This window comes from Meles meles, chromosome 5 (genome assembly GCF_922984935.1).
Source record: "Meles meles chromosome 5, mMelMel3.1 paternal haplotype, whole genome shotgun sequence".
Lineage (NCBI taxonomy): Eukaryota > Metazoa > Chordata > Mammalia > Carnivora > Mustelidae > Meles > Meles meles.
Window position 1 is genome coordinate 146394621 of NC_060070.1, and position 14081 is coordinate 146408701.

Below are 14081 nucleotides of genomic sequence, written 5' to 3' on the forward strand. Positions count from 1 at the left end.
GAATATAAGGGAAGAAAATGCTTACTTTCTTTATATTTTAAATGAAAAGATACAGTGCAGGGTATACATTTTTATATTTCCCACTCATATTTCCACATGCTGTCTAGCAGGCACCTTGTGTCAGGCAGTTATGGGTTTACGTGACTGCCCATGGCCTCTGTCTGTCTCAGTGCTGTGCGAGTAAGCTGTGATTAAGTGTGATACTGAAATTTCTATTTTGTATTTGTTTTTTAATAGAAAATGCATCAGACGCAGATTTATGGCTCCTGAATAGTTGTACTGTAAAAAACCCAGCTGAAGACCACTTTAGAAACTCAATTAAGTAAGTGGAAGTTGTTTTTTTCCTGTTTTTTTTGTTTGTTTATTTGTTTTTTAAATATAAGTGAAGATAAGTTCAGGAAATCTACTTAAAAAAAATTCCCTAATAATATAAATATTTAGTGTGTATCAAAAAGAGTAGGAGTTGGACTTGTAAGATTATACTGTTTTGACTTTGTCTGATAAAGAATGAAGCTTTACTGTGCACTTTTGCTGATAGGTGATTTGAATATCTGTGAAGGTGGTGAATTAAAGGTGATTTGAATATTTATTGATTATCAGCCATGTCCTCTTTTCAGGGAGTCCAGTCCACACTTTTTGGGCCGACTTGAAACAGTCCTTCCTTTTTCTCCCTTTCCTGCCCTTTAGCACAATGCTAGAAGCTAATGATGCCTGGCTTTCAAGGGAGTCACCGTTCATGGGGGCAGAGTGGCATGCGAGTCCTTGCTTCTTACCGTGTTCCCTCAGGTTCACGTGAAAGAGGCCTCCTTTCTCACATGTGCCCTAACTCTTGTCCCACTCACTTTCTCAGAAACCTTGCTTTATAAATTATGTCCTTATTTTTCTGTGTTTTCAACCTCTCTTAACTCCATGGATGCCTTCTCTCGGGTATTGAAACCTGCTCTAGGGCCCCCTTTTAGCTGTTGTTCTGTTTCCCTTCTCGCCTTCCCAGCCTGACTTCTCCTCACTTCACGCTCAAGCTCAGCCCCATGGGTTTTATCGTGAAATACAGCAAACCAAATAGATCAAAAGTTTATGAAGCTTGTACAGTTTACATAGTAATGATAGACTCAACACCTGTATATCTACCACCCAGCCTAAGAAATAGAACATTGCCAAGACTTCAGAAACCACCACGTGTCCCTGTTGAATCCTATCTCCATGGAGTCATCTTTATTTTGATTTTTGTGTATCGTTTCTTTTTAGTAAGTTTACCATTTATGAAGACTATCTCTAAACAACGTGTGGTTTAGTTTTGCCCTGTTTGGAACTTTATTTATTGGGTATCACGCTCTGTGTGTTCTGAGGTTTGCTTCTTTTCCTCATTAGGATTTTAGATTTATCCTTTGATGGACGCGAAATCACTGGTCATTCTTACGTTTTCCCAGTGTTTTGCTTTTATGAACACTTCTGCTGTGAATATTTTGAACGTGCTTTCTGGTGTGCCTGTGCAAGAGTTATTTTAGTTTATGTACTTAAGAGTTGAATTATTGGGTCGTGTGTGTGTTCAGACTTTAGTAATGTCAAGCTCCTTCTCGTGGACGGGCATGCCGGTGTTCACTCTGAGCGGTAAGGGATGTGTGGAGTTGTTCTGTTTTCTTGTCAGCTCTTCATATTGTCAGATTTCTAAATTTTTGCCAGTCTTGTGGTATAGGTGATATCTCACTGTGGTTTTAATTTGCATTTCTGTGACTCCTGATGATGTTGAACATCTTTTTATATGTTTATTAACCATTTAGACTTACTTTTTTTGTGAAATGGCTTTTTAAATATTTTTTCCTGTTGGGTTGTCTTTTTTGTGGGATTATTTTATGTATTCGGTCTACTAATCTTTCCGTGTTATACAGGCTGCAAACATCAGTTGTGGCTTGCCTTTTCACTTTCTTTGATGGTATCTTAGGATGAAGAGAAATTCTGGGTTAAAATTTATTTTTTTCTTTTGAGTCTGTGCTCTTACTATTTAAGAAGACTTTCTCTGTCTTGGAGTTAGGATATTCTCCAGTATTGTCTTCTAAATATCTCATGGTTTTTACTTCTTATGTTTAAATTTGTAATCCATCTGGAGTTAATTTTTGTGGTGTGGTCCCAGGAAGAAGGTCCAGTTTTATTTTATTTCCATGTAATTACTGAATTTCTTCAGTATCTTTTCTTGTTTCTTAAAAATCCATTCTTTCCCCTTTTTTCTAAGTATTGCCCACTCTGTCATGTTGAGTGTCCGTCGATGTTTGGGTCTGTCCCTGGACTTTCTCTTTGGTTCCATTGACCTCTTTCTTTATTCTGGCACGATTCTACACAGTCAGTGATTAATACAGATTCATACTAAGCCAAAATATTTGTTAGACATCAAGAGTGTCTTGGCTTTTCTCAGTCCTTTGTCCTTGTATATAAATTTAATACCAGGTTCGAAGTTCAAGGAAAATGCTGTTGTGATTCTGATTGTCATTAGAGAGACTATCTTGATGACTTAGGAGAATTGGCATCTTTATCTACATTTTGAGTTTTCCAGTTCATGACTAAGGTATGTAGGTCTCCTCTGACCCTCCAGAAGTGTGTAATTTCTTCCTCTAGCATCTCTGGATGTTTCAGATCTTTCTACTGACAATGTAGGGACAGCTGCATTGTCCCAGCACCATTATTAGTATTGTTATTTCTAAACCTGTCCTCCTTTTACCTGTGCAGTAATTTTTTTTGCTGTTACACTACTATACAAAGTAATTTAAAAGAAATACTCATTTTCTAGCTGTGTTTGCTCCCTCGGTCTCTCGGGATTGATTCCTGGAGCAGTGCACAGGCTGCTGGGGTGAAAGGATGAGCATAGATCACGGCTGGCGAGAGCTGTGCCAGTGGAGGGGCTGTTGGCCTCATCTCCCGGGGAGGCACTTGGATTTGGAAGGAAGGAGTTGACTGAAGAAGGAAGAATTCTTTCTACTTTCAACATTGTCGAGTAGGACTCCGAGCCCCGCGGCTTGAATGCAGTGGGGAGTGCCCGACAGGGAGTGCAGCTGGAGGGAAGGTGTGTTTTGGTTTTGAACAGGCCGTTATTGGAAGCCACAGCTAAGTACTCTGATAAAGTGATGGTCCTGTTTGATCCTTATCGAGTGCTGGGCGCGTCCGAAATGCTGTCCTTAATTGGGCATCACCCAGCGCAATTCTCTCAGTCTGTCCCTGACTTATAGGTGACAGTTTTATTCTGCTTCTGCAGACGAAGCGTCTCTTTTCCAGAGAAAGTTCTCATACATAGAAGACTGGTCATAAATGCGGGAGTGGGGACTTTTAGCCTAGGCAGCCCAGAGTCACTGTGTTTAACCATTTTATTGCTGTGCTTCCCAGGAAAAGCTGTCAGGTAAGTCGTTATCAGAGACCAGGACTGAGAGATAAAGATTTTATATTTTTTTGCATAGAAGTGATAGTTGAATGGGATGGCATCCTCAAGTCAGAAACTACAGAACGGAGACGAGTTCTTACTGGCACCGTGGTGGGAAGCAGAAGAGGTGGAGGCGATGTGGGGTGGGCCCCAGGGGGCCGAGCTGTGGTCCGAAGGCGGCGGCGGAGGAGGAGTGACAGCGGGCCCAAAATGATGATTCCCAGATGCTGCTCGTTTCCAAAGAATGCTTTTCATTTCACGAGAAGTCTGTCATGTCCCCGGGTTATCTCCTCTTTCCCTCTGAGAAAGGTAAATAAGATGTAAAGATATTTTGGTGCTGCTGATACCCCCTCAGTCCAGAATCCAGAGAATTTAGTTTCTCGGATTCTCCATTTTGTAACGTAACGAATGGCTGTGCGGCTAGACTGTTTCTCAAAGTTTATTTAGAACCTCAAATATAGCTTGTGTCAGTGGGTTTTGTTATGTACATGAACCAGGTAGTGAGTGTGGTTCTCAGTCATGACCCGGTGTTTGAATGATTCAGTGAAGTAATCCCGTAAGAGAGCTGTCATTTGAACCACTGCAGAGCGGGTGCCGGCCAGCATAGGTTCCTTTAATGCGCTCTTCTGCTTGATTGAAAGAAAGTGTAAAAACAGGGTTACAGGTGATTAAATGTTTTCTTTTTTTTTTTTTTAATGGTTTTGAAGGCTTTTGATAATCACAACTAGTTCTTGTTAACGGAACACCAATGTTAACATTTGTTTTGTTTCCAGAAGAAGTATAATCTGGTAAAAGACACAATAACAATTAGCACTGAGAAAATGTCAAATTCAAGGGACATGTGTACGTTTAGGGACGTTCGGTGATAGATTACCTTCTCTTGTCAAGCTTTTCACTTCATTCCCATGCCTTCTCCCTCGTCATCACCATCCCCTAACAAAGGAAAATGAAGATGGATACTTGTAAGCTTTAGCGTTCCTTACATTACACTGTATCCTTTCCCTTCGGCCTCCTCTCTCACCTGGGTTCTTTTAAACTAGTGAGACAACACTGAAATTCTAGGAGAGTCTGATGGACTGTTTCCCTTCTCCTTGTTCTGCTTCACTTCATCCCGTAAGCTCAAATTTAGAGATTCACAAAGGTGAGCCTAGATCTTGCACAAAAAATGATGGTGTCACTTTGCCACTCATTCCTGAGTGTCGTCATTTCTGACCTGCCTTTTTGTCTCTTCCAGTGTATGTCTGGTATTTAATAGTTTGTCTTTAATCACTTATCATCTCAGTTTTCTCTGTTGAGCCACCAGCCAGTCAACTGTTTCATTTTAACAGGAACGAAGATAGATAACTTTAAGGGATTTACCCTCTTTTATGTGATTGATAACCATCGATATTAAGATTCTTGAATCATTGATCTCCTTGATTCAGATCCATGAATTGTGTAATCCTGACAAGGTAGCCGTGGACTGATTCCCGCCACTTCCCACCGCTTCCCGCCACCCCCCTCCCATGGTGGTGGTCAAACTTCACGCTGTGTATTGTAGGGAGTTTTATTTAAGGCGGGCCAAAGAGAATATTGGCTTAAAATTACTTGGAAGTCTTCATTTTATAACTAGTGCTGATAAAATGTTCCGTTTTTAAATAATTCCCTAATCTAGGCAAAGTAGCGTATCTAATAGGAAAATATCTGTCTGTGTTTGTCTGTAGGCAGGGCTGCTCAGTGCTTTATACTGGCTGTCTTCTGGTTGATCGGATTATGAGGGTTTTTACAGTGTTTGTGTTAGTAGTGTTCAGATTGATAAGGAGTAGGAGTGTTAGTAGTGAAAATGGAGTTGAGTGATTTCTGCGGGGAGGGGCTGCCTTTTGAACTTTGAAATCTTAGATGCTGTTGCCTTCAGTAATTTTGAAAAAAGTCGCTAATGAGCCCCATATTTTGTGATGGCAGCCTGTTGGATGTATACTCTTTCTTCTTGAGCCTTTGGTAGTTGCCCTGTCCTTGTTTTATTCATTACACCAATTTGATTTAGACAATATGGCCTTTAACTTGAGGGGCTCTTGAATAAATGAAAAAGATCAAAAGTTTCAAAAAAATAAAATTTGCTCTTAATGAGAGTATCAAATAAGAAAACTCCTTTGGTTAATGCTTTATAGAAATGTGGGATCTTTTCTGTGCCACCTAAAGGAGGTCATTCAGAGGCTGGTGAAAATAAACACATCTTGTGTGTTCTATATAAATGACAGAAAGAATAGCCAGCTTGCTTTGATCATGGACTGTCAACCTCTGTTTGACCTTGGGCGTTATTAACCCAAACGGGCAGTGTGGTTTAGCCATGCTGATAGTGGGTAGACAAGAATCACTAGTTCTTTGAACCACCTTTGCTATAGAAATAAATGGTAATGTTAAAGGGATGGTTTAGACATCTGAGTGAAATTACTCGAAAGAACAGTTAGGATATAAGGAGGAGTGAACAAAGAGGAAAAGTTTGTGTTGAGACAGAGTGTTGAGTAACATCTTTTGGGTATAGTATGTTCTGTTGACAGAACATAGAAGTTAATGGACGGTCATTCTTACTACGAAATGATTTTTTTGCTTTACGTAGATTTAACCTGGAGTTCTTCATTGTGATAGTATTCTTTCAAACTGGATTTGTGAAATGTTTTAAAACTAACTTAGGAAGAACAGAGAAGTGCTTGGCCTTTCAGTTAGTAATTATCCAGTTTATAAGGAAATTAAAAAGACCGATTCTGTTGTTCACCTAGATTCATTAGCCATCAGTTATCTTTTTCTTTTTCTAATAAAAATAATTGGCACTGAAAGACAAAGTAACAGTAGGCTTTAGTTTGGGCCTTTTGCAAAACACAGGTCAGGTGACCCAAGTTGTTCTGTTAAACTAGCTTTTTATACTGTACATTGTGTGATTTTTTTTTTTTTTTTTAAACTTAGATGTTTTAGTTCTGGCTTCTCTAGTTGTATGAGATGCCTTTGGGTCATTGTGTATTTTAGATCCTTGCTTAAACTGTCTGTGGAAGCCACCGGAGGCCCTGTGTGATCTTATCACTCACAGCCTCATGGTGTCATTCTTCCCTGCTCGCCAGAAAGTTCCCTCCGTACGGAACGTTAGTTTGGAGTTTTGGACCATTGGGCTGAGTATGTGTTGTAGACCAGGTGTGGGTCTCCGAACAGCGCTGTGCTGACATGAGTTTACATTTCCTCCTATCATTTGCCCCTCATCTCCTTCACTTGGGTAGATACTGTCTGTGTGCTGATTACTTGCACATTTCTGTTTCCGACCCTGATCTCCCCGTCTAAGATCCAGACCTGTGCATCCCACTGCCTCCTGGCCTTCTCTATTCAGATGATTCCCAGACATGTCTGGTTATCACATGGAACCTTTTCCCCAGCTGCTGTGTCCCCTCCTGTTGCCTGTCCTGTTTGCTTGCACTGTCCTCTTCCAGATAGTCTCTGAGTTTTCTTTGATTCCTTTACTTCTAAAATATCTTTTCCTGGGACGCCTGGGTGGTTTAGTCGGTTAAGCATCTGCCTTCGGCTCAGGTCATGATCCCAGGGTTCCGGGATCAATCCCCACATCGGGCTCCTTGCTCGGTGGGGGGCCTGCTTCTCCCTCTGCCTGCTGCTCCCCCTGCTTATGCTCTCTCTCTCTGACAAATAAATAAATAAAATCTTTTTAAAAAAATTACCTTTTCCTTCTCCTTCTGAGCCTTCTACTTCCTCTTTTTTTTCTCACTCGATGTTAATTAGTGTTGCGGTCCTTACGTGGTAGTAAACATTCTCTGGGAACTTGCAGCGAACCTCTGTGTTCTCCTGTTTCCTCCGAGTGCCATGAACTAGACACACATGTGGTGGGAGCCCTTTCCGTGCGCGCCTGTTGTTACTGCTGCCCTACGGGTCCTCGCTACCTCTTGCTCTTTGTTTCACAGCAGAACTCTGGCTTGTTGTCCGGCTTGTTCTCCACTGCTTTTCTGCCAGTCTGTGCTCTGCCCTCCTTCACATCCTGTGCTGGGTCCTTCCCAGCCCCGGGAGGAAGATTAAATCTCTTAGTGTAACAAGGTCTCTGTACAAAATCTCTTTTTCGCCTCCCTCTCTAACTTGTTTTCCTGCCACTTCTTCACAGAATTCTACTTCTCCCCTACATGGTAGGATTTTGTGTTTGCATATGGTCTTCCTTTTTCTTGGAATAGGCTCCACTTTCTCCCAAATGCGGGCCTGTATGCCCGTGTGTGCCCTTACACACACACGCGCACGCACACACATGCGCACACAGACACACAGACACACATAGTCCTGCCTGGTAACCTGTTCAGCTTTTGGAACTCCTGTCAAAAGTATTAATCATCTGTAAGGTCATCTCCCTTCTAATTCCCACCCTTTACCTCCAAGGTCCACAGAGTTAATCATCCTCTATTCTCTGCTACGTCTTGATCCCATACAAACATCTGTTGTTGAATATCACATTTTATTGTCCATTTACATATTTGGCCTTCTACTAGATTGTGAGTCCTGAGGTCAGGCTACTGACCTCAGGAAAATTCTTTTTAATGGAGTTTTTGACCCTCTGACTCTACTCTAATGATCTTCCTTTTCTTGGGAAACAGAAATCATTAATAGTCTGCTTGTCAACTCTTCTAAGAATGGTCCCCCAAGGCCCTTGTGAATCCCTTGTCGGAGACAGCCTGTGTATTTGCAAAGAGGAGAGACAGAATTCTGATTTTCAGATATCATATTAAAGGAGCCTCTTTTTTAAGAAATCATGCTCTTTTCTTTTTATATTTTACTTACAAACTAGGAAGAAACCTGACCCTTGTCCTAAGTGAGGTAAGAAACTTGTGTTTATCATTGTTACCCTGCATTTTCTTTCTAGAAGGAAGTAGTAAAGGAAAGTAAAAACTTTCCTTTCAGGTTTTTATTTAAAGTCCTGTTAGTTAACATTTTATGTAATATTAGTTTCAGGAGCAGAATTTAGAGATTCATCACTTACCTACAACACCTAGTGCTCAGCACAAGTGCCCCCCTTAATCTCTATCACGCATTTAACCCTTGCCCCTGTCTACCTCCCCTCCAGCAACCCTCAGTTTGTTCTCTGTAGTTAAGAGTCTTAGTTTTATGGTTTGCCTTTCTCTCCCCCCACCAAATTCCATAATGAGTGGAGTCATATGGTATTTGCCTTTCTCTGACTTAATTTGCTCAGTGTAATGCAGTCTAGCTCCATCCATAGCATTGCAAATGGCAAGATTGCGTTCTTTTTGACAGTTGAGTAATATTCCATTTTATGTATGTATACACACACACACACACACACACACACACACCCCACATCTTCTTTATCCGTTCATCCGATGGGCTGATCCATTCATCATTTGGGCTCTTTGCATAATTTGGCTTTTGTTGCTATTCTATGAACATCAGGATGCATGTATCCCTTTGAATCAATAATTTTGTATCCTTTGGATCAATACCTAGTTGTGCCATTGCTGGATTGTCGGGTAGGAATTCTTGTCCCTTCTTGGCCTGGTCACTTGGTCAAGCTGGCAGAAGTCCACTGTGAATGGCAAGACCTTGTTCTCCCTGACAAATGAACTGGGCCAGTTTCAGGACCTTGCCCCTTGGCTCAATTGAAGCATCTCATCTGGAGTCAGAGGAGAAGAAAAAGTTGTAGATAAAAACCTGGTAGGGTTTGGCTTTGAGTTTGACACGCAACTAATTACTCAACACATGTTCGTACGGTCAGATTGAACTGATTCTTCCTTTTTGGGAAAGAGAGTTTAGCCTCATTCTATCTGTGCATCAGCATGTCATTGTGAGTGTACTGTTCTGTGTTAGGTATGTTATACATAATGTAGCTATGTTAGTATCGTACGTTTATTTTACATTTGAATATCAAATTGTTCAGTTTCACAGAATGAGCAAAAAACATCAGATAAGCCATCAAATTAAAAAAAAAATCAACATGGCTATTGCAGGGGAGGAAGCAGAACCGTTGTTAAGGTGAACTTGAGAAAGGATGTTGTGAGGGAGTCACACAGTAAGATCTCTGCGGCAGAGATACTGTTGAAGACCACATTTCTCTGGAGAAGTTGTTCAGGCGTTAGGTCTTACCATCATACCATGTGTGATTCGTATTATTCAAGCCTTAAGTTATGGTTCTGTTTAGTCTGTTTTCTGTTGTTGCAAGGACTTTATATGATTTTTTCCCCGTCAGCTAGTCTGGGGTAAATAATGGTGTTGGAACAGAATGCTTTTCGGAAGCCTAAATGAAGAGCTCTCTGTTGATCCTTAAAATGAAGGGTAAGAGTCATATAGGTTAGAGCAGATTTTGGCTCATTCCTTGTTACGGGCTTTAGGTTGCTCGTCCCCTAACCAAGGAAAAACACAGAGATGAAGGGGAATACAGGGAGATTATTATGTATTGTATCCCAGGGAGAAATATGATTGCAAATAAAGGAGAAAGTGTATTTTGGGGTTGAACTTCTGGTTGACTTAAGCAAAACCAAAGGAGGGAATGGCTAAATTCACAGTTGAAGGATTAGTAACTTATTTTGCAAATCAGAAGGAGAAAAAGCAGTTCAGATGTAGTAAGCCATTTCAAAATGCAAAACCGAGTTTTGCAGTTATCTAAAATCTTTTTGGTGAATAGTATTTTGCATATTTCATGATTACTGTTACATCAACAGTCGCTTTGTTTTTGCCATTTTAAGCAAGAGAGTAAGTGAAAGAGGTCAGTGTATTATGTACCGGCAACAGCTGGCTGATAGCATTGAATACTTACGTAATTAAATATATGTGTTGGCTGTTGTCCTAACAGCTCTGTAGGTGGAGGCCCCAGAAAGCATGCAGAAACTTGCTTTAGCAGGATTAAAGAAGAAATCAACATGATCTGAGCCGGTGCTTTCAGCCAAGAGTGATTTCCTATTGTTTTGGTTTCAAAGACATTCTACTTATTCTTGGTGTGTGTGTTTAGACAACAGAGAAAAAGACTCTTGTGTTTTTTTCCTCCCCTTATTGTATGCTCTAAGTGTAAGAAACATAATCTTTCTTAATTTTTAGTCACTCAGTGGTATTGTTTAATAACTGGTAATAAATGAAATAAAAACCATCTGACCTTTAAACCTATATAGTACATGATACCAAGATCGTACTTGTTAACTGTTTCTGTTCCTTGGGGATAGGTGCACTTAGGTGTCCTCTGGGCCAGTTTAAAGGGTTTGCTTTGATCTTAGACCACGTTAAGGCATGGTTGTCTGTGATCTTGGAAAACTGGGTCACGTGGCTGTGCAGAATAAACAGAATGCACAGGTAAAATGCGACTGCACTTTTTGGCTGGTAGCGTCATCTGTGGAGGCAAATCCTATTCAAAGTACCCTATGATTATTTCTATTCCTGTTTTTATAGCTCAAGGACTGAGGCCAGTCCTTAAGACACACCTTTGAATACAGGCTTTGATGACCGGAGAGCACCTTTGTGGGTTTTAGAAAAAGATGCCAGTCCTTGTAGACACAACCCCACGTGGCTGTGGATGGCTGCCCTATATAGGTAACCCTGTATTGAGCCATCTTTTCTTGTGTCTGTACTTCATGTCAGGGTGGCTGCCCCTCAGAACTCGCACTGGTAACAGCGCTTGACCGTGATCGTTGAGTTGAACAAATGAATGAACCGAGTCATGTGTTTGCTTTCTTTCTCTGTTTATCCCTTTGACCCCACGATCCCCTGCCTCCGTCAGAACAGGTATCTTCCTCTGTAGCTTTTCATAGAACTTCTTCTGTATCCCCGTTTTCTGATAGATTGCATCATTTGGAAATTAAGTTAGGCTGCATGTTCTAGAAAACTCAAAAAGTAGAGGCTTAAATAAGATGGGGCATTTATTTTTCCCATGTGATGTGTGAAGTCCATCATTAGGAAGCTGCCGGCTTTGGTTTACCAATTTAAGGATGTACGTGCTAGGTCTTTGCAGTTTTATTGCTCTTTCTGTTACGGTGTAAAGTGAATGTTACTGTCCAGCCATTGTATGTATTTTCTAAAAATGAGGAAGTACCAAATGGGACAGTGCCTCTTGACTTTGTCCCTCCTTTAAAGAAGATTTACTGGAAATCCCGCTCAAGACTGTGTGCATATAGCCCAGTGGTTGGAAGCATATCGTACGGCTGCTCTTTAAGGGAAGCTAGGAAATAGATTTTTGTTTTGGACTGGTTACATTGTTGCTCCAATAGAATTGGGGTTCTGTTGGTAAGGGAGAAGGGAGAACTTTATCTGGGGGCTAACTTGATGTCTTTGCTGTAGATTATAATCTTTGGGACAAAATATAGATTTTCTTTCTTTTCTTTTTTTTATTAAAGATTTTACTTATTTTTTGACAGACAGAGACAGCGAGAGAGGAACACAAGCGGGGGTTGAGAGAGGGAGAAGCAGACTTCCCGCTGAGCAGAGAGCCTGATGTGGGGCTCGATCCCAGGACCCCCCGGATCATGACCTGAGCCAAAGGCAGCTTAACGACCAAGTCACCCAGGCGCCCCTAAATTTTGTTTCTTACTTGTCAGGATCTGTGTATTAATTAGTTTCTCAATATACTTTTAGACAAATGACCCTCCTTTCTCCTGTTTTCTTTATTAAGAACATTTAAGAAACAATGTAGGTGCCACTTGAGAACTTCTTCTCTTTTTGGTTATCCTGACCTGGCTTTGATGAGGTACTAACAAAATATGTAGTTGCTTAGGTGTTGCACACACTAATACTGATACTACTGCTGTTGATGATGATGATGGTAATGATGATAAGGACTTACTGGGATTTTCAATTACTTTCTGATCCTAGGACCTGCAGGAAACATACTGACATGGAACCATTAAGGAAGGTATCTCATTGTTTCTAAGATTCAGTTCTGTGATACAATAATTATAAAGCTGGTTTAGAAACTAGAAAGTTTAAAAGATTTTAGATAGAAAACAAGAGTTTAAAATTGAATATCATCGAATTAAATGACCAAGTAGAAGACAGGTTGAGCCTTAAATACAGTCTATAATTAAATGTTAGAAAACACTATTTTACATAATTCTAAAAAGTTTGTTTCCGCTGAGAACAATGCTGTTTTTCACTGAAATGGAAATTTAGTGTTGTACATCTAATGTGAAAAAAGCAGAGAATTAGATGTAACCGTTGAAACTCTAAACAATGGAGGGCATCTGGGTGGCTCAGTCCGGGAAGCGTCTGCCTTTGGTTCAGCTCATGATCCCAGGGTCCTGGGATCGAGTCCCGAGTTGAGCTTCCTGGGCAGTGGACAGTCTGCTTCTCTGTCTACGCCTTCCCTCTGCTCATGATCTCTCTCTTTCTCATTCTCTCTCTCTCGGATAAATAAATAAAATCTTAAAAAAAAAGAATCTAACCAAAGGGAAGAGCCCTATAAAACTTGTAGAGTTTCTGTAGGTTGGAGCCATTGGCTGTTATTACAGGAAAGTTAAGGATTATCAAATTCTCACCCTGGAATGTACCCTCAACATTCAAGCAACAGTGTCTTTTGTGTCCTCGCAGAGATTTGTGTCCTTGAACCATTGTTATGAACTATCCAGACAAATGTATGTTCTAATGACCCATTCTTTAGTATTTTTCTTCTTTTGTTGAATGTCTGTGTGTGTGCACGCTTGTCTGCATTTCTCAGTGTAGATGCATTGAGAAAGAAACTGACAGAATCCCATGATAGAAACTGTTCTGGGAAAAGTACAAATTAATGTGTATGTCAGGGATCTCCTTTACAGTATGTTTTAGAATCAACAGCTCATCCTTTTTGTGCCAGGCAGTGATGTGTTTTCTAGCTCATAAATTTCTTTTCTGTTATAAGGAGTCAGATAAGAAAAGTTTATGGCAAAACTAAAAAGTTTAATTTGATGCTTTCCTTAAACACATGTCAGTATTTTATGATAGCTACCGAAGAGAAAGACTTACTTTTCTTTGAATAAGAAAATGTCAACGTATTTTATAGTTTTTTTTGATGTTTTTACCATTTTTAATAAACAACAAAGATTTTAGTATGCTTGATCAAGTTAATTTTAAAATGGTAATTAAAAAATTACAATAGAACTGATGGGTATTTGTTGAGCAAACCCGGACACATGGCGCTTTGAGTTTGTATTTCTGATGGCTTCATTGTCCTACTGCCTACGAAACTTCAGGCGACTGGTCAAGCCTTAGAACTGGATGTGTGAGGAGAGCACTGACGGGACTGAGACACTGGGTCTTGGGAAGAAGGTTCACTGTGTAGGGGGATTGCAGGACGACCCTTATCCTAGGGGAGGAGAAGAAGAAGGTCAAAGACCTGGAATTAGGGAAATCTTCACTCTCCTGTAATCTGAGGGCAGTGGTTCTGATCCTGGCAGGCTCCGTGATCCTTTTGTGTAACAAGTCCTTTGCACTGTACCCTTTATTATTCTGAGGTGAAATTCATAAATAGTATAATCTACCTATATACATAATAACAAATAACACTGCTCTGAATAGAATTAACAGAAAGAGGAAAACCAAAACTTGATAAGGTAATAATATGTTTTAAAAATGTAAATGTTCAGGCATAGATACCATAGGAAATGCAAGGAATGTGTGTGTCTAGAAGCACACTGAATGTGAGAGGAGTGAAGGCAGTGTCATACGTGTGTGGCCTTTTTAGCTTAAATACCGAGAA

At 40.4% G+C, this 14081-nt stretch overlaps 1 protein-coding gene across 2 annotated transcripts in view; it reads left to right on the plus strand.

Moving 5' to 3' along the window:
* CDKAL1 (CDK5 regulatory subunit associated protein 1 like 1) overlaps nucleotides 1-14081 on the plus strand; it is a 628557-nt gene that overhangs the window by 103428 nt on the left and 511048 nt on the right. For both annotated transcript variants that reach the window (XM_046006189.1, XM_046006190.1), the window contains exon 5: nucleotides 238-322. In XM_046006189.1, coding sequence (XP_045862145.1) covers nucleotides 238-322 — 85 coding nt within the window. The remainder of the gene's footprint in view (nucleotides 1-237; nucleotides 323-14081) is intronic.